The sequence below is a fragment of the Hypomesus transpacificus genome, chromosome 9 (assembly GCF_021917145.1).
Source record: "Hypomesus transpacificus isolate Combined female chromosome 9, fHypTra1, whole genome shotgun sequence".
Lineage (NCBI taxonomy): Eukaryota > Metazoa > Chordata > Actinopteri > Osmeriformes > Osmeridae > Hypomesus > Hypomesus transpacificus.
In genome coordinates, this window is record NC_061068.1 from 3,758,616 (window position 1) to 3,785,535 (window position 26,920).

The window sequence follows — 26,920 nt, forward strand, 5'->3', positions numbered from 1 at the left end:
GCATCCTGGGACGTCTGCCTGTGGAGGCCTTGGACCTGAGGGAGCTACGCACTGAAGAAGTCCTGCGGGGGGGGGGGGGGGGGACATGTCACCTGTGCCCTCCAGGATGTGTGTGTGGCGTTGATGTACAGTGCCCTCCAAAAGTATTGGAACAGTGAGGCCAATTCCTTTATTTTTGCTGTAGACTGAAAACATTTGGGCTTGACATCAAACGATGAATGTGAAACCAGAGATCAACGTTTCAGCTTTTATTTCCAGGTATTTACATCAGGATCTGATGCACAAATTAGAAAATATCACCTTTTTGTTCGAACCCACCCATTTGTCACCTGAGCAAAAGTATTGGAACATGTGACTGACAGGTGTGTTTTGTTGCCCAGATGTGTCCTATTACATACATTATTCAATCAATAAATACCACTGAATATCTACACTCAGGTTCAGATTGGGTAAGATAGGTTTTGTCTATGCAGACTGTATTCAGAGGTGAAAACAACATGAAAACCAGAGCGCTGTCTTTGGGTGAAAAACAAGCAATTGTGAGTCTTAGAGAAGATGGAAAATCAATCAGAGCCATTGCAGAAACATTGGCCATAGCCAGTACAACCATTTGGAATGTCCTGAAGAAGAAGAAAACTACTGGTGTACTAAGTAACAGACGTCGAACAGGTAGACCAAGGAAAACATCAGCAGTTGATGACAGAAACATTGTGAGAGCTGTAAAGAAAGACCCTAAAACAACTGTTAGTGAGATCAGCAACAACCTCCAGATGGCAGGAGTGAAGGTATCACTATCTACTGTTCGCAGAAGACTTCATGAACAAAAGTACAAGGGCTACACCAGAAGATGCAAACCACTCATTAGCAAGAAGAATAGGAAGGCCAGGCTGGAATTTGCCAAAAAGTACAGAGATGAACCTCAAAAATTCTGGGACAAAGTTTTATGGACTGATGAGACAAAGATTAACTTTTACCAAAGTGATGGAAAGGCTAAAGTTTGGAGAAAGAAAGGAACTGCTCATGATCCCAAACACACAAGCTCATCTGTGAAACACGGTGGAGGTAATGTCATGGCTTGGGCTTGCATGGCTTCTTCTGGGACGGGCTCATTAATCTTCATTGAGGATGTAACACATGATGGCAGCAGCAAAATGAACTCGGAAGTCTACAGAAACATTTTGTCTGCCAATTTAAGGAAAGATGCAACCAAACTGATTGGCAGAGCCTTCATCATGCAGCAAGATAACGACCCAAAACACACTGCCAAAACAACAAAGGAGTTCATCAGGGGCAAGAAATGGAAGGTATTAGACTGGCCAAGTCAATCTCCAGACTTAAACCCTATAGAGCATGCATTTTACCTGCTTAAGAGGAGACTGAAGGGAGGAACCCCACAAAACAAACAACAACTGAAAGAGGCTGCAGTGAAAGCCTGGGAAAGCATCAAAAAGGAAGAATGCAAAAGTTTGGTGACGTCAATGGGTCACAGACTTGCTGCAGTTATTGAAAGCAAAGGATTTGCAACTAAATATTAAGTCTTATTCACTTAAATATGTTTTAAGTATATCTGTTCCAATACTTTTGATCACATGACAAATGGGTGGATTCAAACAAAATGTGATATTTTCTTAGTTGTGCATCAGATCCTGATGTAAATACCTGGAAATAAAAGCTGAAACGTTGATCTCTGGTCTCACGTTCATTATTTGATGTCAAGCCCAAATGTTTTCAGTCTACAGCAAAAATAAAGGAATTCGCCTCACTGTTCCAATACTTTTGGAGGGCACTGTATATGAAAATCTGATCTAACACCCAGTTCTACAGATTTGATGTGCTAGATATCTCTCCCTGTACGCTACCTCCAGGGAGGCAGGGAGGGAGGGATGCCGAGAAGGAGTGAGGGAGATAGGGAGAGAGAGAGAGAGAGACTGGGTGGCAGATGGTCAGAGGTCCTCATGTTTCTTCATTACGATATCGTAAGGCTGGGAGAAAAGAGCTACAAATGATGTCATACACACACACACACTGTTCCAAAACTTCAAAGCTTCAGTATGAAGACACATGAGGACCACTGACCCTGACCCTGACCCTGACCTCTGACCTCTGCCCTTCAAAAGAATAGGCTGCTTCAGTTTCCACTCTCCGTCCCTCCCCCTCCACGACCCCCCCTGTCTCTCCCACCCCTCCCTCTGTTTAGAGCAGGAAGAACATTCCAGGGTTGTGTTCCTGTGTTATTTAGTTGACAGTCCTGCGTTCCAGTAGGGTCAGGGTTCAATCAAGGGTTTATGCTCAGTAGAGGGGGCATGAAACTGAAGGAGCTCTATTCAACACACTGTGACCTTTGACCACAAAAAGATCTTCTTGGCCTAAGGGTAGATGTCTGGGCTTGGTGATGGGGTTGGATCACCATGGCAACTCACCGCTGGCGTCCAGTGAGGGAGCTGAACCCTGTGAAGGATCGACTTCTCTGGACCACACACTCCTCCGCCGGGACCTCAAACCTCAGCTTTACAGACATCCCCCTCTCCTGTCTGACACACACCACACACACACACACACACACACACACACACATACACACAGGGGTCAGAACCACCAAAGCTTTCCCCCATCCCTCAGAGTAAACCAGACACTTAGTCTGTCTGCTTTCAGGGTTAAACTGAAGTTGGTAAAGGTGATAGTGTCAGCGAGTGTGTGTGTGTGTGTTTGCGTGTGTGTGTGTGTGTGTGTGTGTGTATAAAAGAGAGAGAGACAGATCGGTAAATGTTTAGTCCACCATCTAAACATACATGATCCTGGGGAAACATGAACACAGGCCTACATGGCCTTAAGAACCCCTGCCAGTTCCAAACCCACAGCCGAACCCAGAGCAAGGGAGCTGGTCCCACTGAAGCGTGTCAGTCTAATGATGCACACGGCACAGTCTTAATAGCACATGGCTCGTCTTTCCAACCAGCAGCTGGTGAACCCTAATCCAGAGATTGACTGGAGGAACCAGGCTCATATCTTCATCAATGCTGGTTTGTGTCTGAGTGTGTATGGCTGCATTCCTCATACAAAGGGGTTAAAGTAGACCAGCTCTGCCTCATGGTCCTGCTTGGAGAGATCCCTCACCAGGGATCCAACCAGCACTAAGCAGCCCTCTTCAGCTCTAACTAGCTTTAACCAGCTCTAACCAGCCCTCTTCAGCTCTAACTAGCTTTAACCAGCTCTAACCAGCCCTCTCCAGCTCTAACCAGCCCTCACCAGCTCTAACCAGCCCTCTCCAGCTCTAACCAGCCCTCTCCAGCTCTAACTGGCTCTATCCAACTCTCAGTTTTCTGCACTGTAGACTAAAGCCAATTCAGTGAGGTTTTTTACAGAGGCTTCCTCAGTCTGAGTAACCAGCGAATGGCATTCTGTCAGCGTTGGGGGTAAGGGTGGGGGGGGGGGTTGGAGGGGTTCAGGGTTGTCTGGAGCGGGCCCAGCTAACGAAGAGGGGGAGGGCAGCATAGCTGTTCACCCAGGGGACATTAGTCATGAAGGACCTTTGACTTCCAGCAATACTTGCACACACCCTGCATAGACACACAAACACACACGCACACATAAACAATATCGTGCTCCTCGCGGCTCAGAAGGAGTGCATTGTGTGTTAAAAGTGTGCGTGAGAGCAGACCCAGTATGGTGTGTTCTCAGAGGATGATACAGTGGGTCAGAGTTGACTGACACATAAAGGGGAACATGGAGGGGGGGATACAGGGGTGGAGGGAAGAGAGATGGAGCCTGGGAGGCTGCAGAGGGGAAACTACACTCCAGAGGACTGCTGTGTGTTCTGGAAGGGGTTGGGGGAGGGGGTGGGAGAGGGGGGCTACAGAGTGTTCCATCCCCTGTTTGTGTGTGGAGGCATGTTTTGCAGAGCAGACTGGCGAAAAAGAGGGTGGAGAGAAAGAAAGAGAAGCAAGGGGAACGACAGGAGCGACAGATAGAAGCTCTTCTCCACATGGTGGCTATACATCCTCTGAGCAGTGACAGGACATTGTCACGTTCCTCTGGAACATTCACTGCCTGACTAAAGTCTGGCAGTCCCACCAATCAGAGCGTTGGCATCTGGTCAGAAAAAGTCTTCACCAATGAAACCACACCGTTAAAACGCCATAAAAAAAGGTGGGTGTGGCTTCCCCAGACATTCAGAACGCACAGAGCCCACCACTGAGAAAAAGGAAGAGAGGGAGAGAGAGAGAGAGAGAGAGAGAGAGAGAGAGAGAGAGAGAGAGAGAGAGAGAGAGAGAGAGAGAGAGAGAGAGAGAGAGAGAGAGAGAGAGAGAGAGAGAAAATTTGAGGAGAGAGAGAGTGCATGGGGAAGGGGGTTGGGCAAAATCAGTTCCTTGTGTTTCAGTCTCACATAGGCTTGTGTATGTTAGGGAGGTACAGGGGGGTGTATGTGTGAGGTGTGTGTGAGAGGTGTGTGTGTGTGTTTACGAGGGAGAACCTCATGGTGAGCAGCTGAAACGTCCACAACCAGACCCTCAGAGTTCCCCTCCACCACCTTCGGGTCAGGGGCCACTGGTCAACGACCACCCTCCAGCCCTCCAGCCCTCCATCCAGCCCTCCAGCCCTCCAGCCCTCCATCCCTCCAGCCCTCCATCCCTCCAGCCCTCCATCCAGCCCTCCATCCAGCCCTCCATCCATCCCTCCATCCAGCCCTTCATCCATCCCTCCAGCCAGCCCTCCATCCAGCCCTCCATCCAGCCCTCCATCCCTCCATCCAGCCCTCCATCCCTCCAGCCCTCCATCCCTCCAGCCCTCCAGCCCTCCAGCCCTCCAGCCCTCCAGCCCTTCATTCAGCCCTCCATCCAGCCCTCCATCCAGCCCTCCATCCAGCCCTCCATCCAGCCCTCCAGCCCTCCATCCAGCCCTCCATCCAGCCCTCCAGCCCTCCAGCCCACAATCCAGCCCTCCATCCCTCCAGAACTGGTGGTCTTAACCAGCTGGTAACGAGGGGGGCCCACCATGTGAACAAACTGTAAACCTTGGGGCTAATTCTGAAACTTGACACCAACTGAGTCTTTTGCACTGAGCACAGACACACACACAATGAACTGGTTCCCCGTTTAAAGAGCTTGTTTGGAAAAGGAGAATGTCTTGTTACCTTCCCAACTGAGTGTCCATGGGTACGATATACACACATGTGCTGGTGATCAACCTGAGTGCTCTGTAGATGTACAAGTGGGGAAGAAGCTTAAAAGCATCATTTGGAGTGACTGGGATTTCAAACAGGTTGTTGATGTTGTGGAAAGGAAGGGTATAAATCTGCTTCAGGTGGTCCATCGCTTTTATGGAGGCCACAGATGCTTTCTCCAGATGGTTTGAATATTTCAATGTTCAGTTTTCCAGTCTGGTGATAATGCCCCCCCCCTCCCCCTCCCCCTGTTCCTTATCTCTCTGTTGATCTATGGACGTGTCTTAATATGACACATATGCCTTTCGTTTCTGCGTCACCATCAGCATCATTCTTGGTGAGTCTGAACCTATTTGAAGCCTGTAGAATAGTCTCTGTTATCTATGGCACCACTGCCTCAAACCTCATCTACTGTATGTCCCCCCGCCCTCACCCTCCTTCACCTCCCCCACCTCCCTCCCTCCCCCACCTCTCTCACCTCTCTCACCTCCCCCACCTCCTTCCCTCCCTCACCTCCCTCACCTCCCCCACCTCCCTCCCTCACTCACCTCCCTCACCTCCTCCACCTCCCCCACCTCCCTCACCTCCCTCCCTCCCTCACCTCCCCCACCTCCTTCCCTCCGTCACCTCCCTCACCTTCCCCACCTCCCTTCCTCACCAGAAACAGAGCAGAGAGGAACACAGATCCTCCTTCAGTATAAAATATGAAAGGCTTTGCTTCCTGAGTTAGCATGTGAAATATTGCTTAGGGATCCACGTAGGTGCATGGGGGGTGAATGTGACAGGATGTGTGTGTGTTGTGTGTGTGTGTATTTAGACTGTTGCTTAGGGATATCGTTTTGATAGACTCTCCTGACTCTGTAGAGAAGACCTGGAAAAGAGATCTGAGTGTGTGCGTGTGTGTTACTGAGTTGCTTAGAGACATTGCTTGTCTTGGCATAATTGTGTGTGTTGGAGCATGTGTGTGTGCATGAATGTGCGTTTGCACGCTCATAAAGTATGTGTGTGTTTGATGTGTGATTTCCCCTGTGAATACAAACAAGCTAGTCAAGACAGAGATCCACCCTCAAGCAGGCAGCATAAACCAAGCTCAGGAATGGTGTTTCTGCGAACTCTGGAACTAGAGAGCCACTTAAAAGACACTAACCAAGATGAATTAGAGTGTAAAATTAACTTCTACATCAAACTGCGCTCCCTCTCTCTCTCTCTCTCTCTCTCTCCCTCTCTACCCCTCTCTCTCTCTCTCTCTCTCTCTCTCTCTCTCTTCTCTCTCTCTCTCTTTCTCCTGTTGTTATTTTGTTTTAATGGAACCCAGAGCTTCTGGTGCCTGCTTCCTGTTTGCAGAGAGAGACACATGTGTGTCTGTGTGTGTGCGTATGGTTGTTTGTGTGTGTGTGTGTGGATATGTGTGTGTAGCTGAGAGACCATGGGAAATTTGCAACAACACAAGCCTCCCTCTAGAGAGGAGGATGTCCCAGCTGACCCTGGTGTGGGATCAGACTGTGGGGCTCCTTCTAACGACCAGGTGTGGAGCAGGAGAGGACAGGCTGATCCCAGAGCAGTGCTTAGTGAGCCCTGGCGTCCTGGGATACTCGATGAGGGTCAGGTTGGCATGATCGATCTAGCAGAGACGGACTTTCAAGGAGGAGAAGGAGGAGTAGCAGAAGAAGGGAAGGTGTATGGGTAGGTTTGAGAGAAGTATTTTTGAGAAGATATTGTGAAAGGAAGAGGACTGAGGAGAAGACAGATCGTTTTGAGTTAGTGTGCTGGTGGTGCAGTTAGTGTTACTGTAGCTGGTGGAACAGATGTGTGTTAAATCATTTAGGTATCTGTTCCTCTCTGTCTCTCACTCTGTCCATCATCATCACCTTTTCCTTTTGGGTGGAGCAGAATTGCTTTGGTAGAACCTTTTAAGATGCACTGCCACCTTGAGACAACAAAGGGTGTCTTGTATTGGTCTACTGAACAGGAAACTGGGTTTGATTCTCTCTGGACACATCTGCACACATCACAACTTGGCACGGTATAAATATGAGGCACACACATGGCAGACCACCATTCACAGTCACACACCATATGCACATTTACATGTCAAACACACAGACACACACTGAATTCTTAAACTGCCTCTGATACGCTGTCCTTATTTTTCTTCTCTTAAAGTTTTGATGAAACCAGAGTCCTGGAGGAAACACAGGAGTTCACACAGCAGAGGAATGAGATACTCTGGGGTTCCTTGTAGGGAGCTGGGCCATGGAGTTCATACACACACACACTCTCTTTCTCTCTATCTCTCTCTCCCTCTTTCACACACACACACACACACACACACACACACACACACACACTCTCTTTCTCTCTATCTCTCTCTCCCTCTTTCACACACACACACACACACACACACACACTCTCTTCCTCACACACACACACACACTCTCTCTCTCTCTCACACACACACACACACACACTCTCTGTCTCTCTGTCTCACACACACACATACAGCAGAACCGACAGCCCAATACCTGCAGGATCTAGCCCGCCCCCTTCTCTGCATCAGCATATACAAACATCAGAGGTTAGCCTGGTTCCGGCATGGCTGCCTGGCTGCCAATCCCACAACCCCCTCCCTCTCCCTGCATCAGGCCTCCCTCCCTCTCCCTTCATCAGGCCTCCCTCCCTCTCCCTTCATCAGGCCTCCCTCCCTCTCCCTTCATCAGGCCTCCCTCCCTCTCCCTGCATCAGGCCTCCCTCCCTCTCCCTTCATCAGGCCTCCCTCCCTCTCCTGCATCAGGCCTCCCTCCCTCTCCCTTCATCAGGCCTCCCTCCCTCTCCCTGCATCAGGCCTCCCTCCCTCTCCCTGCATCAGGCCTGGAGGTGGAAGAGGTGGAAGAGGAAACCAGCGTGGAATTGAGTGGAGAGACCAGCCTGGATCTGAGAAGAGCAACCCTGAATGCCGACTTGTTTTTCATAAGGAGGCCAACTTTCTATGTTAATAAACGAGCTGGACCTTGGCCAGAGCACCCACCGTGAGTGGATCACCTCAGAGCTACATCCAGGATCCATCCAGGGTTTCTACTGTAGGGACCCTGATGGAAAGTGACAGCTTCTAACCTCACACTGACCCATTCACTCGCAAACACACACCACTCACACACACAAACAAACACAGGTTTCCCGGCTGAGAGTTTTGGGACTCTGTCTCAAGTGTCATTGTTCAGATTAGTTTGACAGGCTTAACCTCTTGCACAGATTTTACATTGCATTCAGTCATTTAGCAGACGCTCTTATCCAGAGCGACTTACAGTAGGTACAGAGACATTTTGCTCAAGGACACAACATAATTTTTCACAGCCGGGAATCGATCTGGCAACCTTCTGATTGATAGCCCGATTCCCTAACCGCTCAGCCATCTGACTCCCAGGTAGTTCTGTTTGTGTGCACGATAACCGACACAGCGCTCCCTCCCAGAACAAGAGCATTTTTGGTTCAGATTCTCAACCCTCTTTGTGTTCCCCCATTCCTCTATCTGGACTTATATCAAGTTTTCATGAGACACAACAGAAGATCAACAGAACAGAATATCAACACAAGCTGTGGAGGAGTAGGCGGTAGTAATGGAGCGTGTGTGAGTGTGTTTGGAGGACTGAATGCTAGGCAGGTCAGTCTCTACTGTCAGATTGTATTAACCCTACACACACACAAACACATACAGGCACATACACTCATGTTGCTTTATATAAGAGCTCCCGGTGTAACATAACTCATCCTGCTGAACGCTTGACTTCAACACAAACATCTCTCCTTGCAATACGGACAACACATAGCAACACCTATCCACACCTGGCTAGCCCAGCGACCGTCAGCAACACCTGGCAAGTCCATTCAGCAGCACCTACCTAGTCAAACAGCAAACACACGGTCGGATACACTGTCTCGTGGTTTCAGTCAACACGCGCCACGAATGAAAAACAAACACAGTTCAGCCTAAGACTGGTGAGGATCACTGCAACCTCAGGCAAAACTCTGAAGTATCTCAAATCAAACCCAATGATTGTCCCAGAGTAGGGAAGGAGGGAGGATGGGGGATAGAGGACCCGGCTCAACCCAGGGTGTTTATATTTTTTCTGGCAGAAACAGTTAGTAGGGGTTCATGAGAAAATATGGGTAGCATACATAAGTACAGGCTAACTAACTGCAGTTATCGAAAGGTTAACTACTACTACTACTGCTAATACATTTAGTTAGCATACAGTTTAGTAGTGTGTAGCCTACATAACAATAGATAGCGGATTTTTTTGTACCTAACTTCCATTATGTCTTGCTATGTATACAGACATTTTGTTTCAAAGTTAACACACAAACTCACATATGAGTTCCTTGGAAAACAGCATGATTGACAGACAGACAGACAGACAGACAGACAGACAGACAGACAGACAGACAGACAGACAGACAGACAGACAGACAGACAGATAGATAGTAACCTTTAACTTACCTGATCAGAAATGTTCTTCTGATCCTATGTCCAACTGCCCTCGAAGCAAAGTCATCTCCTGCACAGCTGCATGGTACATGTATAAATGAGTGCAAAATAGAGAATGTGTGTGCGCGTGTGTGCGTGTGTGTGTGCGTGTGTGTGTGTGTGTGTGTGTGCGTGTGTGTGTGTGTGTGTGTGTGTGTGTGTGTGTGTGGAGCCTGCAAGCCCCTGATAGAGTGTGCTCTAATCGGAGAGGTTAGGAGCGGTTAGGAGAGGTTCAAGTCAGTAGAAACACCATCAAATTCTTAGAAGTTGCAGCAGGAAAGAAAAAAAGGGTGGGCATAGTATTCTGCTCACACTGTAAACTGTTTCTCTCTCTGTCTCTCTCTTTCTCTCTCTCTCTCTCTCTGTCTCTGTCTCTTTCTCAATCACTCTCACATGCTTCTCTCTCTCGTCTACCCTCTCTCCTCTGCTCTCTCTCTCTATTTCTCCTCTCTACCCCCTTGCTTGTTTCCCTCCTCCAGCCTCTCCAAATGACCTCTTTCTTTCTCCCTCTCGCTTATTCTCACTCCCCACTGGAAGTGCTCTCCTCCCCTCCCTCTTTTCTGTCCAGTTATGTGCTTTATTGCCCCCCCTGCACCCCCCCCCTGCACCCCCCCCCCCCCCTGCACCCCCCCCCCCCCTGCCCCCCCCCCCTCCCCTGCATTTTCCTCTTTCTCGTTCTACCTTTTGTTCATCATCTTGAGCTGTCTCCATCTCCCCTTTTCTGGTTTCAGCATCAGTCCCTGTCTTTGGCTGGCTCACAACTACTTATAAGCTGTAAATTAAGATCCCCCCTCCCCTTCATAGCAGAGTGTCTGGCAGGGGGGCTGAGAAGGAGCCAGAGAGGCCTGGGCCGTCCAACAGGCTGTGAAGCTCTGTAGTTCAGAGCACTATCCTCCTCAGGAACCCCCTCATGCACGCTTCTACTGCCTGAGTCTGTTTCTGGGGTGGAGAAACTCACTCCCTGTCTCTTTAAATGTGCAGAGAGACCGATAAGGACGGAGCATCCTGTATCTTTCTGTCTGAGGGGCTGGTCACATGGTGAGGGACATAGAATGTACTAAAATGTGTTTGTGTGTGTGTGTGTGTGTATGTGTGTGTGTGTGTGCGCGTGTGCGTGTGTGTGTGTGAAGAGAGAAAGGGATACAGCCTGTCTGCACCTGTGATTGATTCATTGTCACCAGCTGTGTTTGAGTCTCCAGAGACTAAAATGATGAACCATGTCAGACAGGATCCACAGAACCGACTATTCCTGTTTACCAGTGGGATGTACTTCTTGTTCATGTTAAGACAGTATGTTTTGTGTCAGATTGGGGGTTTGATAACGAGTTTTGATTCAATCCACTAATTTATTTCATTTCTGCCACCTAAATTGCAGCTTTGTTTCACGTGTATGTATATCGATACCCCCCACAATATAATACTGTAAACACAGCTGGGATGAGTTTCAATTTGTTTGTGATTTTATTGTACGACATTATAGCACCCTCTGCTGTTTGATAGATGCATCACGTGAAGAGGGACATGGCGGGGTTTTCGCTGCAGAGGCAGGCCCATAGGGCAGGCCAGACCTATGGAAGCAAATCGTGACCAAAATTCAAATGAAAATGCATTTCCAGAAATGCATTTTCATTTTAAGAATGTGGCTGCATTATTTGACTCATAAATCAAATTAGTATTCAATCATCCTATTTGCATTTTCATTTTCTTCTTTAAGACTGCTCATTCTTTCCCTTAATTAAAATGAAAACGAAAAAGACATTTGAAATTTAATTTTCAAAATATGCCCCAGCAAATAGATACCAAAATTCAATTTGAAATGTAAAATTTGAAAATGAAAATGCATTTCCAGAAATGCATTTTCATTTTAAGAACGTGGCTGCAAAATCGTGACCACAATTCAAATTCAAATGCATTTCCAGAAATGCATTTTCATTTTCAAGAACGTGGCTGCAAAATCGTGACCACAATTCAAATTCAAATGCATTTTCAGAAATGCATGTTCATTTTAAGAACGTGGCTGCAAAATCGTGACCACAATTCAAATTCAAATGTATTTCCAGAAATGCATTTTCATTTTAAGAATGTGGCTGCATTATTTGACTCATAAATCAAATTAGTACTGATTAGTACTGAGCGGACATTGCATTTTCATTTTCATGTTCTGCCCGCAAAGAACTGCCCATAATTCGAAAACGAAAATGCATTCTGAGCGGCGCAGTAGAGTGACGTCAGTAGCCGCTCTTCTTCAGCTCCCTGCTGACCGAGCTACCCATCTTGTTCGGTAGGGGGCGGTGTGCACATACGCATTGCATGACATGGCAAATGTGCCGGGAAATTGATTGAATTGCCGGGTCTTTAGAGGACGCATCACAGATCATGGCGCTCCCTCAAATTGTGCAGACACTGATAGAATTAGCTGAGCTGGTAGAAACTAATAATATATCTGAGTCTGATGCCCGTGACCGAGTAGAACAAGTCACAGAGAGCTTGGCTGCATACTCTGCCGTCACAGACGTACACATTAATGAGGTTGCCATAGTAAACCTCTCTTCAGTCCTGGAACGGCTGGATGCTGTGGAGCCTCAAATGGGACGGGGACGACCAACCATCCACATCCCGTTCGAGTCCATCGAAAACTATTTATTAAATGGTTTAAAAATAAAGGACATAGCGGAGCTGTTGTCGGCCACCAGACCATCCGTCGGAGGATCCAAAGCAACGGATTTATGGAGCTAGAAAGCTGACAAAAGTATCTGAATTTGAATATGAAAGATCTGAAATATTTGTGTGTCGAATTTCATAAAACTGAAATATATTGCTGTTGAATATATAATATCTGAATTATTTGTATGCCAAATTTAATACAACTGAATTATTTTGATCCAAAAATAAAACATTCTAAAATTCAGATTGCAGGAATTCAGATTCATGAAATTCAGATTGCGGAAATTCAAATTCAGATTGCGGAAATTCAGATTTTGTCTGAACCAGGCCAAAGGTGAAACAGCTTGCTTTCACAGGAAAAAGTAGACCATTTAATAAATAGTTTTCGATGGACTCGAACGGGATGTGGATGGTTGGTCGTCCCCGTCCCATTTGAGGCTCCACCACAGCATCCAGCCGTTCCAGGACTGAAGAGAGGTTTACTATGGCAACCTCATTAATGTGTACGTCTGTGACGGCAGAGTATGCAGCCAAGCTCTCTGTGACTTGTTCTACTCGGTCACGGGCATCAGACTCAGATATATTATTAGTTTCTACCAGCTCAGCTAATTCTATCAGTGTCTGCACAATTTGAGGGAGCGCCATGATCTGTGATGCGTCCTCTAAAGACCCGGCAATTCAATCAATTTCCCGGCACATTTGTCATGTAATGCAATGCGTATGTGCACACCGCCCCCTACCGAACAAGATGGGTAGCTCGTCAGCAGGGAGCTGAAGAAGAGCGGCTACTGACGTCACTCTACTGCGCCGCTCAGAATGCATTTTCGTTTTCGAATTATGGGCAGTTCTTTGCGGGCAGAACATGAAAATGAAAATGCAATGTCCGCTCAGTACTAATCAGTACTAATTTGATTTATGAGTCAAATAATGCAGCCACATTCTTAAAATGAAAATGCATTTCTGGAAATACATTTGAATTTGAATTGTGGTCACGATTTTGCAGCCACGTTCTTAAAATGAAAATGCATTTCTGGAAATGCATTTGAATTTGAATTGTGGTCACGATTTTGCAGCCACGTTCTTGAAAATGAAAATGCAATTCTGGAAATGCATTTGAATTTGAATTGTGGTCACGATTTTGCAGCCACGTTCTTAAAATGAAAATGCATTTCTGGAAATGCATTTTCATTTTCAAATTTTACATTTCAAATTGAATTTTGGTATCTATTTGCTGGGGCATATTTTGAAAATTAAATTTCAAATGTCTTTTTCGTTTTCATTTTAATTAAGGGAAAGAATGAGCAGTCTTAAAGAAGAAAATGAAAATGCAAATAGGATGATTGAATACTAATTTGATTTATGAGTCAAATAATGCAGCCACATTCTTAAAATGAAAATGCATTTCTGGAAATGCATTTTCATTTGAATTTTGGTCACGATTTGCTTCCATACAGACCAGGGTCGACTTGTCTTGGCCCTGTGAGTCATGTCATTCACAAGGAGTCCAGAAAACCTATTTCCTGATCCTTCACTGGCCACAGTATAGTATGGAGAGGGGCAGATTTTTTTTTTTTATTACGCTTAATTTTTTATGTTATTAACCACTAAAATATTTGGACAATCTAGTGTATGAACACAAATAAATAACAAAACACTAGTAATTGCCAGAAAACAAAATACAGGCATATTTCATGCGACATGAATTTTTAGCATCAAGGAAAACAATTTTAACTTTCTGTGTAAACATAATTCAATTCAATTCTATACAATACACTTATATTAAATTTGTGTAACTTTGGCGCAGTTTGTCCCAGCTAAAGATTATGCGGGGGAAGCGCGTGGGGGAGGGTTCTATGAAAAGCGAAAGTTCAGGGGTTGTGGTTTTTTGTTGTCTTTGTGTAAAGGAGTGGAGCTAGATCTCACATCACTCTTCCCTCTTCCCCGAATCCTTTCTAAACTCTCCCCCGGGTTTCTACCCTCCCAAACCTCTCCCCTTCTACCCTTAAAACCCCACCCTTCCCCCGAACATATCTTACAATAAGGAATAGGTAAGTTTATTTTTTATATGTATTTTTATCTTGATGACTGTAGGCAATTGATCGGCGTTTAACATGCTAGTTAGCTAGCTTGAGTCGTAGTAGTAGGGCTAGCTTGCTACCTAGCTAGTAGGCTAACGACGGGCTTCACATGAAATTGTCAGGCCGCAAGAGCACGCAGTCGGCAAAACAGCCAACACACATTAAAACCCTGTTATAATTACTGGCGACATAGCTTCTGTTTCGAATAGATTCAATGTTAATAATTGATTTCAGAGTAAGCCCAATATGAGAAATCAGACTTTCTCCGTCTATATCTATAGTTAGAGTTAAATGACAAATGTGCAGTCATTCATACTTGCTGGCTAGCTAATGTTAGCTAAAACACATGCTTCATTCACAGCTAGCTAGCTCTAGGTATCTTGTATCTGCTACGTAGTCTACACGCTGTGCAATGGCGGCTAACTACTAGTGCGGGTAGCGTGCCAAATAACAAATTGGATATGATCTGAACTACATCGTACTAATATAGAATATTTGCTAAATTGGTCAATATTTTCATAATTTATTTAGCCTACAAAAAGGATTTCAATAGATCAACATTAGCATTTTCCTAGTTATCTTGGTAAGCTTAACATTGCTTGGGTTAGGCAGTTGGGTAGAGCTAGCTAGGTAGCTAAGTAGACTATCTTTAATGAATCTGCTACAGAACTAGTTTGCCGGTCATTGTCTGACATCAACAATGCAGGATGACACAATCTTTAAAAGTTGTCGAACTCCACAACCCAGCTGTTTTGATCGGTAAAATAATAAGTCCGTTACATCATCTCGCTGGGTCTCTCAGATAATGTAATGTTATTTACAAATCCACTAGTTCAGGGTTTTCTTAAATGCAGTCTGTGTTTTTGTGCAAGCTGCGTTTAAACCAAACGGTGAAAACATTAGGTTGGTGGTTGTTTTAGACAGACGCTTGTTGGGAGTCAGCAACTCAAAGCCTAAATTGCTCGTGTCTGGATCCTGACCTTCCTCTGGTTTTTAGTTCTCAGATCCATCCTCGTGACCAAAGACCCCAACAACAGCGTTGACCAGCCAGAAGATCTCCATCCATCCTGTGGTAATCATGGACTCCGGTGTCATCGAAGGAGGACTCAATGTCACCCTGACCATCAGGTTGCTCATGCATGGAAAAGTAAGCTTCTGCTGCACATGTACATATGTAAAGTCTTTCATTTGCATAATCTTGTCCACATGAACAAGCTGGATTCAGATTGTGATAGTAGCAGTCCATATGTGTACTATTTCAATTCCAGTTAGTCATTTAGCAGACACTTTTATCCAGAGCCATTTATGTGGCACGTATGAATTAGCTGAATTATTGAGTGGTGTCAACATATTTCTTATTTTTTTGTATTTCAGGAAGTTGGAAGCATTATTGGCAAGGTTGGTTCTGGTTTCAGTTCAAATGACTCATTCTGTGTTGCAATTACCCTTGGATCTTACACTACCGGCAGTGTTTAATTAACAATACATTTGTCTTCACAGAAAGGCGAATCTGTGAAGAAGATGAGGGAGGAGGTGAGAGTTCACACTACTTTCCTGATGATCACACAGCTTCCTGTGTTCTGCTGTGTTAGCGTGTTAGCCAGTTGAGCTGGGTGTTGTGTTCTCTTTTGCCAATGGAAAATTCTTGTTCCTGGGTGATTGCTAGTGATTCATGTCTAGGAACCAGAGTTCCAGTTGAATGTAACGTTGCTCCTCTCCTCTTCCTCCCCTTCCTCTTCCTCCTCTCCAGAGTGGTGCTCGCATCAACATCTCGGAGGGAAACTGCCCAGAGAGGATCATCACCCTGGCTGGTCCCACCACTGCCATCTTCAAAGCATTCTCCATGATCATCGAAAAGCTTGAGGAGGTAATCACCCCAGGACCCAGTGCCTTAACAAACCAACATGGCTCCCTAGAGGAGCGCCTCATTGTTTGGCCGTACACACATCCTCAGAAATACAATGAAAGATCTTAACTCCCAACACTTGAGCTTGCCCTTAGTCACTAATACTTCTTTATCTTTGGGGGGAAAAACCAGACTCCCATAGGTCTTTAAACTCATAATCTAACAGACAAAAAAAAACTGTCACCGACGTGTACCAAGATGTTACCATGGTTGTGTATATACAACATACAGTACCAGTCAAAAGTTTGGACACATTTTCCCATATATGTTTTATGTTTACCGTTGTTGACCTTTTGTGATCTCTTCTGTTCCCCCTCAGGACATCAGTAGCTCCATGACCAACAGCACGGCCACCAGCAAGCCCCCGGTCACCCTGCGCATCGTGGTGCCGGCCAGCCAGTGTGGCTCCCTCATTGGAAAGGGAGGATGCAAGATCAAAGAGATCCGCGAGGTACAACTCCACACAGGCAGGGGGCTCCAGCATGGGACCCTGCCCCACTGAGCACTGGTGGTGGGGATGGTAGTGGGCCAGAAACATTCAGGTTGCACCAACGCCCAGGGCAGGAGATCTCTGGGGGAGGCTGGTTATGTCAGCCAACGATGGTATTTTACTCCCCCCCCCCCCCCCATCTCCTCTCCTCAGTCGACAGGTGCTCAGGTACAGGTTGCAGGGGACATGCTTCCTAACTCCACAGAGAGAGCCATCACCATTGCCGGCACTCCCCAGTCCATCATTGAGTGTGTGAAGCAGATCTGTGTGGTCATGCTGGAGGTAAGTGGACTCCTGTGCTGCTGCTGTGTTCAGCTTCTTACTCTCTGTTATTACTGTAGACATGTTTAGGCTTCCACCCTCATGTCAAGAACAGAACTTACTGACTTGAGACCTGTTGTTATGTGAACGACCCCCGCAATTTATTTTACAAATCAGATTTGATTGGCTTGAGGGTTAAGTGATGTAGACCACTTTTGTTGTTCTTACGCCTGCTTGTTTTTACATTTTCAAGTGAAATCCAATCCTATTCCCTTCCGTCTTTTTCGTTTTCCTTTCTCTCTGTCCTCCATTTTCTAAACTCCTCTCGCCATTTCTTTGTTTTCCTCTCTCATCCCCTCTTCCCTACTTCTCATCTTCCATCCTCCAATGTACTTCTCTATTTCTACTTCTCCACCTTTCTATCCTCCTACTTTTTTTCTTCTTCCGATTTTCCTCTTCTACTCGCCCTTCTTCTTCCTGTTCCTCCTTCTCCCCCTTCTCTTCTCTCCTCTGAGCAGTCTCCCCCTAAAGGGGTCACCATCCCGTACCGGCCCAAGCCCTCAGGATCCCCAGTCATCTTCGCTGGAGGACAGGTACTGACAGGGCCAGCTGGCCACAGGGCCACCGGGCAGCTAGCGGCTTGTTCTCTGGCATGCTAACAAGATGTGTCGTTCGTCGGCATGGCTCCGAATTTTATTGAAATAAAATAAAAATGTTTATAAATTAAATTGTGTTTTAGATTACCAGGCAGATAAATGCAGAGTTTCTCAGTTTGAGGCACAACATGAGCTCTGGAATTCAGTCTGAGATCTAGGCTAGTTCACTCCCTCCCTCCCTCCTTCTCTCTGTGTCTCCATTGTGTAGAGGAAATGGCTTCCCTAGACCACCACCAGTCCCTGCTCTGCTAGGCACAAAGCAGAGCGCATTGAAATATTGACAACCTTTTTGTTAGTCGATCCTATGTATTTAGTTTTTTTTTAAATGTTCTACTTTTAATCTCTTGACAGTGTCGAGACTTTTTGACAAGACTTTCAAAATAGGTTTGTCGTTGGTTTTACGGGGATTCTGTCAAGACATGGAACAAACGCTGTGCTGCGGATGAAGCAGCTTTCATCAAGGGCAGGTGGTCCGTCAGTGGGCAGAGTCATTCACGGTTTTGTTGTCTTTTACAGGCGTATGCTGTTCAAGGACAGCACGCGATTCCACAGCCCGATGTGAGTCCTGCCGTCACCTCCTCATTACTGCCTGTCTCACGCACACACACACTCACTATAGGCAGTAGCTCAGTGATGTCTAACCACCCTCTCTGTGCTTTAACGGCACATTCATGCATTGCTTTGTGCCCCCTTGACATGCCTTTCCCGTCGTGTGCCGTGCGCTGTTTGTTTTGATGTCCACCCTCAGTCAATGTGCTGTCCCCAACCAGCATTGTGCTACTTTTCTGTATACAAGACAACGTAGCTGCTAAAGTAAGAAAGGCAGACAATGCTTACCCAGGAAAAGAGCCCCAACAGAGAGAAGAAGCAGAGCTCCTCCCCCCCCTGTCCTCTCCTCCTCCTCAGTGCCTGTAGGAACATCTCCCACGTCTGTTGGTGTCACATGACCTGTCAAAACTCACTGGAGGTGGTGGTCCCGGCATTGGGTGTTCTCTGGCTGGCAGTCCTCTCATGGCAGGGCCTACCTTCCCCAGGTGTAGGGTTCCAGTCTGAGTGATCATGTTGGCTGGTTTTGGTAGGAGAACGCCGTCACTCAGAAGCGTTTCCACACTCCCTGTAGTCCTGTGAGGCGGAAGACTTCGAGCGAAGCTTTCCAACAGATGCATCCTGCACTTGTGATGATGATGCTGAATATCTATGGGGTACACGGCAGGCGAACGCCATGAACACTAATGCTCTTCCCAGACTTATCGGTCCGCCACGATGAGTTCAGAACCAGAACTAGGATTATAGGAGAGTCACATGACAGTTGTGTAGACTGAGTGGTCTTGTGTTCTGTTTTTACTGACCATGGTTCTTGTCCCGTCTTTCTCCCCCCCCCCCTTCCCATTTCTATCCCCGCCCCCTCTCTCGCTCTCATAGTCTTCCTCTGCCTCTATCTCCCCACAGCTCACCAAGCTACACCAGCTGGCCATGCAGCAGAGTCCCTTCCCCATCGCCCCCAACAACCAGGGCTTCACCGGTAGGCTGGCCTCATGGGTTAGGGTGTTAGGGGGGCTTGAGGTTTGGGTTCTTGGGTGTGGGGGTAGATGTTTGGGTTCTTGGGTGTGGGGGTAGATGTTTGGGTTCTTGGGTGTGGGGGTAGATGTTTGGGTTCTTGGGTGTAGGGGTAGATGTTTGGGTTCTTGGGTGTAGGGGTAGATGTTTGGGTTCTTGGGTGTAGGGGTAGATGTTTGGGTTCTTGGGTGTAGGGGTAGATGTTTGGGTTCTTGGGTGTAGGGGTAGATGTTTGGGTTCTTGGGTGTGGGGGTAGATGTTTGGGTTCTTGGGTGTGGGGGTAGATGTTTGGGTTCTTGGGTGTAGGGGTAGATGTTTGGGTTCTTGGGTGTGGGGGTAGATGTTTGGGTTCTTGGGTGTGGGGGTAGATGTTTGGGTTCTTGGGTGTAGGGGTAGATGTTTGGGATATGGGGGCTAGAGGTTTGGGTTCTGGATTTGGGGTCAATGTCTGTAGTGGGACTGCGGCTGGCCTTGGGGCTTAAGGCTCATGTGCCCAGGATTCTGTCATGTGGCTTGTGTCCTGGGGAAAGGTTAGACTTGGTTAAGCTGAATTATGACTTAATTAAGAAAGTTAATTAACAGTTTGTTTTTTCCAGGTATGGATGCCTCTGCGCAAACTAGTTCCCATGAGATGACCATTCCAAATGATGTAAGTGCCTGTTTATTGGTACCTTCTAGTACTGTTACATTCAACATCATTACTGACCATCATGTCTTTAGTTTAACCTGATTTACATATCCTTTCTCTGTACTTGTTAGTATCGTATGTGGATTGGTTGGTTTACTCATGTGCTCTTTCCTCCACAGCTGATTGGGTGCATCATCGGTCGCCAGGGCTCCAAGATCAACGAGATTCGTCAGATGTCCGGCGCCCAGATCAAGATCGCCAACCCAGTGGACGGCTCGGCCGACCGTCAGGTCACCATCACCGGCTCTCCGGCCAGCATCAGCCTGGCAGAGTACCTCATCAACGCCAGGTGAGACACCAACACGCACACACAGGCCCATCAAATGCTGTTAGCCCCCAGCTACCTAAAGCATGAATCTCAGTCCAATTTAGACCGAGTCCACCAATGAGATCTCTCTCCTAATGGTCAGCTGTTCTACCCATTTCCTTGTTTGTCAGACTCTCACTGACTTGCTATCAGTGTGTGCCTATGTTGATCCCCCCCGCCTTCCCTCCATCCACCCCTCCATACTCACCCTGCCTACCCTGTAACCCATCCCGACTGTGTGTCCCTCTCTCTCCTTGTCTCTCTTTCTACAGTGTAGAGTCCTCTAAACTTCCCTCCTCCTCCTCGACCTCTGACCTGACCCTCAGCACCACTACTACTACTACTACCACCTCTCCTGCCGCTACCTCTACCGCTACCTCCTCCTCCTCCTCCTCCTCCTGTGTGATGCCCCCCTCAGCCTCCATCTCTCTGTCCTTGTCGGCTCCAGGGCCCCCCTCCTCCTCCTCCTCCTCTTCCTCCTCTGACTCCCCACTCCCCAGCTCTCCCGCCTGTGTCTCCAGTCTGCTCAGCCTCAAGCCCCTCCCCCTCCTGGCCCTCCATGTAGTCAGTGGCTCCGCCCCCAGTAACTCCGCCCACTCGGTCAGTCCGGACGCCAAGCTCTCCTCAGAGCTGGGCTCCAAGTCCAAGAGGCGAAAGCTGTCTCCTTACTAATGGATCGCAGTGGCGCACAGTGCAGATTGCTGAATGCTAACTATCCTCTGTACTCGCCTGGCTTTTTGAATGTGGCTTTACCACACGCTAATGCTAACAGCCAGATAAAACTGGTTCTCCATAGTTATTGGGGTTACACTTCTTCTTGTTTTTGTCTAATTTACTATAAGGACACTTGAGTCCGATCTTTCTAAGGAACTTTGTGTCGTTTTAATCTGCATGGACACTTTTGGACTTGTTACTAAAGCTTGTTGTTTTCTCTTGTTCTCAGGTAGCCCCCCCCTCACCCCTTATTTAACATGTCACCTCTTCAGTTCCTTTAGCGTAGATTTCGTTTTCATACGTAGATATGTAGTACTAACAGTATAGGCTGCCTTTATTGTGAAATGTTCGTTCATGTGGAATTGTACTCATGGTCATATGCTAGCCACGACATGATATTCTTGTTAGATGTAATAAGCATTTCAGTCATGATAGCTGTTTAAAGTCCCTTCCCAGACCGGTTATACCCTCAGGTATATAAATCAAACACACCTTTTTCCTGTTGGTTTGCCAGAAGTGTCTGAAGATCCAGTTTGTTTTGAAAACCAATTGTGTACCAGAACTTGGTTCTCCAGTATCATACTTTGTCACAGAATCCATGCTGTTGTTTTTTAAAATCAAAAAAGCAAAACAAATTTTTAGTTCAAACTGGCCCAGAAACCCGCAAACAGTTCTTAGTGATCGCTGACCTGCCCCAAACAGCCTTGACCAACTGGTGAAGAGACTACGTCATGGTCTGAATAGGATGATGGGTGTTGTGTGGGGCTGAGGGAATGTTGTGCAGAAAGTGAATGTTGTTTCCTGATCACTCCCTGGTCTCTCGATGTCGTTTCTCTCTAGGCTCTCCTCTGAGGCTACTGGGCTGGCGGCCAACTGATCACTCTGCAACTGCACTAACCCCCCCCCCTCCACCATCGGCTCCCCTACAGTGCTCAATGCAACTCTCCAACTTAGTTATATAAACTTCCTTCTTTTGTTTTTGGTTGAAGTCATGTCACCCCCCTCCCCCTCTCCATTAATTTGAACTGCATTTATTTATTTTTTTGTTTTTATTCAGAATTTGGTTTTTAATTCCCTTTTGAGTCCAGTTGGAGGTTTTAATGATTTTTTTCCTTTGTTGGATGGAAAACTCCCTCTCTCCCATCTTTCTTTACCATCACAAAAGAGTAGAGGTGGAAAAATCTGAATAGGCATAGCTTTAGTTCTGTACAGTCAGATTTTTCTTTAAAACTGAAAAGACAAAAAAAAGGAAAAATAAAAGTCTCAAAAATATAGATTGCCTGTTTTTTTCTGTTCTCCTCCCCCTCCTAACCCACCACAAATCCTCTACCCCACCCCCAAGTTATTCACCCATTACAATATCGTCAAAATCACATGATTGTGAGACCCTGTGATGTCCTAGTGCATTTTTTTAAGGAGGAGAACGGTAAGTCACCGGGTGATGGGGGGCACTAGCTTGTACAGGATCAGAACAGCTACTGTAGACCCCCCCACCCCCCCCCCCCCCCCCTATCTAACACTATGAGGCTGATGCTCCACACCCATTTGAATAATTGATAACCGTGTCTCACCATAACCACCCTTATTTTTCTTTTGTCATTCCTATTTTTCCACCTTCGCCTTTTGCCCATGTGATTTTTTTGTTTAGACTTTTTTTCTGGGAGGGGGAGCGGGAAGGGTCGGGGAAAGCTTGGGCTGAAGGCTCTGGTCCAGAGAGGATGGGCCTCCGTTTTTGTAAAGATACTACTTAAAAAATCAAAAAAAGTTGGAATATTTGTTTTAAATGGAAGAAAATATTTTTTTTTAACTACCAAAGGGGGATTGACTCCTAAACATTGAGTGGTCTGTTTGTAAAAGTGAATCAGACTAAGAACTGAATCATTAAACTGAAACTAGACAGAGAAAGGGTAATGAGTTGACACTAGTTTCCTGCTCTTTGCTTTGCTCGAGTAAGATTATTTTTATTATTTGCAGGAAGAAAAAAAAAAAACTACTTTTGTGCACGTTTTTTTTTTGTTTTGGATAAACTGTAGACCTGGGTGCCACAACATTGTTAAAGACAATAATAAAGATGTGAAATGCTCAAACTACAACTCAGTGTGCCATGGTTCTTCAATTAGCCACACAAACTCTTTACTCAATCAGGTTTTAGACAGTGAGGTTTTTATTTATCTTAATTTGTTCCTTAAATATATTTATTGTACACAGTTACAATACATAATGCCATATAAAAACAAACATTTCATTTCCAAAGGAGGTTGTTTGGAGACAGCGTACCAGAAATATGCATGTCCACATCCCAGTCAGCAGAGGGCAGTAGTCTTGCTTGTTGGCAACATTTTACAGATTCTAGATCCTTACTTTTAAAGAGAAATATCTCTTATATTTCTAATGTTCAAAGGGGACTGAACTTTTTATCTTTACAAATCGAGAGCTGTCTAAAGAAGAACACCATGGCTTCTACAAAATCGTCAAGAACACAGAAGCTGCCAATTTGTAGCTTATAAAATGTGACCTGCTTAGTTGCTTTGATAATCATCAATTCTATCAGATTTTCTCAACAATAACCACATGGTTTGGGACATCTGATATAGCTGTAACAGTTTACTCAACTATTCAAACACATTCAATCATATTCCTGAAAAGAAATGAACCGGAGTAATAGGGTGATAAGCACCATCATAGTTACAGTAGTTGATGTGATGCTTTCCCACATGAAGGTATCGGAGAGTTACATCTGCACACAGGTGGGACCCATTCGAATAGCTTCACTATCCATCCCTCCTGTCCTTTAAAGAGATCTTGCATCACCTCGACCAAGGAAAGTAAGAAGGATGCATCAAAGTATTCAAACGGGATCTTAACATTAGACCCTGAAAATATCAGTGAACTGTTCTTTTAAGGCTCAGACCTTACAATGGACGGAAGCCCTGTCAGGCCACAGATCAGCCAGGCTTCCCCATCTCAAACACGATTGGATGGGTGTGTTTCTCGACACAGCTGTGACCAATCCAAGCTTCAGAAGGGGTTTTGTGGTTTCATCAAGAGAAAACAGAAAAAAGCCATCTATTTTTTTTCCTCCACCTTTCATGGCCTAGTTGTCAGACATCTGTTCAGTTGACTGCTCGTTGTGTTGTTGTGGTGGTGATTCTCCTCGGACTGAGTCACCTACACTGTGACTGCTCATTGGCCAATATACACGACCCTTACTATATTACAAACATGCTTTAGTGACGCCGTGCACACACACATTGGTGAAGGTTTGTTCCAAAATGCTGGGTAGTATTGCATTTCATGATGGAAAACTGCAATACCAAATCAATAGTTTAATTTACAAAAGCAAGTGTGCCTTGAATGATGCAGGCTGTAGGTCATGAGAGGGGATTGGTTTAGAGTGGCCATATTGCTTGTTCATTGCTCTCCGTTCATCTGTCTACGGTTTCATTTAACTCAACAGAGCCATCTAGTGGACAACATAAGCACCATTTCATATGACAGCCTTGACGCTTTAACTCGTAGATTTGTTCCTTATACAATATAAGAGGTAACCTATTTACAAACATCTTAAAACAAGTAAAGTACAGATTGTATAAAATGACAACTGAATCCCTGATGCAAAAAAAAAAAAAAAATGTAAACAAACGTAATCGTATAAATGTAAACATTGATTTCAGCTCTAATACTAGAAAATGAATTTCCTCACAATAAATTAAACTGTGCATAACGGTTTTCAAGAGGAAATTCAAAAAGCATAACCAAACGACCACTTGAAATCAGTTCAACTTAAACAGAAGTGCAAGCACCAACGCCAGGGCCAGCGCCAGGACTGTCGACATGAACGGAACGCTACAACACCCTCTTGGGTTTCCATAGTGACATAAGTGAATGAGACAGTTCACAGATAATTCAATATATATATGACACTCATGGACATTGACGTAAAAACAACGGACGTGTAGGGTAACAAGGATGAAAAATAGACAGAATCTTTATTACCAGAATGTGTAGAGTAGCAGTGTCTTCTGCTGTCGGAGACCGCAGCGAGGAAGGTGTTGAGGTGTTTTTGCAAGGCCCGGGGCTCAGGTGGGGTTGTAGGAGTGAGGCCTTGGTCTGCTGTACAGACATCAGTCCAGGACCAAATCTCTGTGACCTTGTGGGGCCAGAGAGTCTAGGTAGATGTGACCTTGTGGGGCCAGAGAGTCTAGGTAGATGTGAGTGTTGAGTGTTTGAGGGTGGGGTGTCTAGCTATCTGTGGCCATGATGGGTGAGGGGAGAAGTCTATGTATCTCTGGCCGTGGAGGATGGCGGCCTGCTCCATGGTTCTCTGGCCTTGAGCTCCTCACCAGTTGGGGGTCAGATGGGCTCTGCGCTCCCTGAGTGGTCCAGCTCAGCACTGTCACAGTCTGAGTCGTCATAGAGGCCCTGGGTTAGGGACAAGACAAGTTAGCAGGAAGCAGGCTACACACTTAGGAGTCCACTCAGGTACGGTGCACTACATGTGCTTGGTGTTGGAGCTTATCTATTTGTTTGTTTCTCTCAATCTCTCAGTCTCTCTGGTTTGTTGTAGTCTTTCTCTCTCTCTCTCTCTCTCCCCCCCCCCTCTCTCTCTCTCTCTCTCTCTCTCTCTCTCTCTCTCTCTCTCTCTCTCCCTATCTCTCTCTTTGTCTATTTGTAGTCTCTCTCTCTCCTCTCCATGTCTATTTGTAGTCTCTCTCTCTCTCTCTCTCTCTCTCTCTCTCTCTCTCTCTCTCTCTCTCTCTCTCTCTCTCTCTCTCGCTCTCTCTCTCGCTCTCTCTCTCTCTCTATCTCTTTGTCTATTTGTAGTCTCTCTCTCTCCTCTCTATGTCTATTTGTAGTCTCTCTCCTCTCTCTCTTTGTCTATGTCTCCGGTCCCACCTCATAGTGGTTCTGCCCGGTGTTCAGCTGGGTCTTCACCTGCCGCAGCGCCGCCTCCTTCTCTGACAGCCCGTCGGAGCCTTGCCCCGGGTCCGCCGGGATCTCCGATCCCTGGGAGAGGAGGTCGTCGCTCTTGTCGTCCAGCCGCTCGTCTGTGTTAGTGCTGACCACGTCGGGCGTGCCGCTGTGGGAGTGGTCGGTGGTGTTCCCCTCCTCGCCGTCCGACACTGACAGGTTCTCGGAGCTGAAGGTGGAGAGGGACTGACACTTGGTCATGCTGACCGGCCGTCTGCAGGGGGCGACAGGAAACGCACGTCAAACTGGGGCTCTGTAGTACTTTTTCTACTTTTCATATTTAAGATTTGTATATGTTTATCGTAGGCACCTTCCTGCCAAAGTAAATGTCCTTGTTTGTGTGAACTTACATGGATAATAAAGCTCATTCTGATTCTGAACTGACGAGACGGAGATTTACTGGTCATGGCTCGTCTAATAAGCAATCAACTGGAATATTTCTGTTTTTGCTTGTCTAAAATCAAGCGAAATATGACAGTAATTGCTGATCTAAAATACACTGGAATGGTTCTGCATTTGCTTGTGTGAGATCAAGCAGAATATGACTAATTGCTTAGCTAAAATAAACTGGTCTGATTAAACACAGTTGATCTCTAGCATTTACTGTAACAACCCTTACCGTCTCCGTGGCAACTCCACCTCGCTATCCACCTCCCCCTCCTCTTCTTCAGAAGAAACGCCACGTCTCTGGAGAACAGAACACAGTAGAGTCAAGTAGAATACAGAACATCAGTATGGTTATGGTGAAAAATGCTTGGCAAGGCCCTACAAGTGGAGTGGAAAATGAAAGAATTCAAGAACCATTACTTGATTTGACATTGGAACAAATGTTCTCATCCTAACTTGTCATAACCAAGCGTCAGCTAGACAAAGCAGATTTGTCTCGCTGCGCGAGTCCAAAAAACCAGGGTAAAGGCAGAGTTTCTCTGTTAAATGAACTGTGAG

At 46.1% G+C, this 26,920-nt stretch overlaps 3 protein-coding genes across 9 annotated transcripts in view; 1 reads left to right on the forward strand and 2 right to left on the reverse strand.

Annotated features, from left to right (window-relative positions):
* The window catches only part of ripor3 (RIPOR family member 3), a 20,388-nt gene extending 9,760 nt beyond the window's left edge, over positions 1-10,628 (reverse strand). For 2 of the 4 annotated variants that reach the window (XM_047024559.1, XM_047024555.1), the window contains exons 1-4: positions 10,365-10,627; positions 9,657-9,722; positions 2,421-2,531; positions 1-62 (exon numbers count right to left, since the gene is read on the reverse strand). The exon at positions 1-62 is cut by the window's left edge and continues 85 nt beyond it. In XM_047024559.1, the coding sequence (XP_046880515.1) occupies positions 1-62; positions 2,421-2,531; positions 9,657-9,722; positions 10,365-10,417 (292 nt within the window). In that variant the 5' untranslated portion in view covers positions 10,418-10,627. Of the gene's footprint in view, positions 63-2,420; positions 2,532-9,656; positions 9,723-10,364 lie in introns of all 4 variants that reach the window. The other 2 variants (XM_047024556.1, XM_047024557.1) reach the window with 2 other exon arrangements.
* Positions 10,629-14,218: 3,590 nt separating this feature from the next.
* On the forward strand, positions 14,219-23,097 carry LOC124470961 (poly(rC)-binding protein 2-like). Of its 4 annotated transcripts, none has more exons than XM_047025203.1 (13): positions 14,219-14,395; positions 15,423-15,572; positions 15,800-15,823; positions 15,926-15,958; positions 16,176-16,292; positions 16,651-16,782; positions 16,975-17,103; positions 17,598-17,675; positions 18,255-18,296; positions 19,161-19,260; positions 19,892-19,944; positions 20,103-20,272; positions 21,845-23,097. In XM_047025203.1, the coding sequence occupies exons 2-13, from the start codon at positions 15,504-15,506 to the stop codon at positions 21,879-21,881; spliced, it is 984 nt and encodes a 327-aa protein (XP_046881159.1). In that variant the 5' UTR covers positions 14,219-14,395; positions 15,423-15,503; the 3' UTR covers positions 21,882-23,097. The 4 variants fall into 4 exon arrangements, with proteins under 4 accessions (XP_046881159.1, XP_046881161.1, XP_046881160.1 ...); XM_047025205.1 differs by having other exon boundaries at positions 19,188-19,260; XM_047025204.1 differs by having other exon boundaries at positions 17,601-17,675.
* Positions 23,098-25,867: 2,770 nt separating this feature from the next.
* LOC124471898 (mitogen-activated protein kinase kinase kinase 13-like) overlaps positions 25,868-26,920 on the reverse strand; it is a 1,369-nt gene continuing 316 nt past the window's right edge. The window contains exons 2-3 of the mRNA XM_047026561.1: positions 26,595-26,662; positions 25,868-26,189 (exon numbers count right to left, since the gene is read on the reverse strand). Of these exons, the coding sequence (XP_046882517.1) occupies positions 25,883-26,189; positions 26,595-26,662 (375 nt within the window). The 3' untranslated portion in view covers positions 25,868-25,882. The remainder of the gene's footprint in view (positions 26,190-26,594; positions 26,663-26,920) is intronic.

What these genes read in the sequence shown, in the direction of transcription:
- LOC124470961 (XM_047025203.1), top strand. Translation starts at nt 15,504, where the DNA reads ATGGACTCCGGTGTCATCGAAGGAGGACTCAATGTCACCCTGACCATC. An exon ending in TGAAGAAGATGAGGGAGGAG is followed by an intron (nt 15,959 to 16,175) that starts GTGAGAGTTCAC and finishes CCTCCTCTCCAG; the next exon opens with AGTGGTGCTCGCATCAACAT. An exon ending in CAACAACCAGGGCTTCACCG is followed by an intron (nt 19,261 to 19,891) that starts GTAGGCTGGCCT and finishes TGTTTTTTCCAG; the next exon opens with GTATGGATGCCTCTGCGCAA.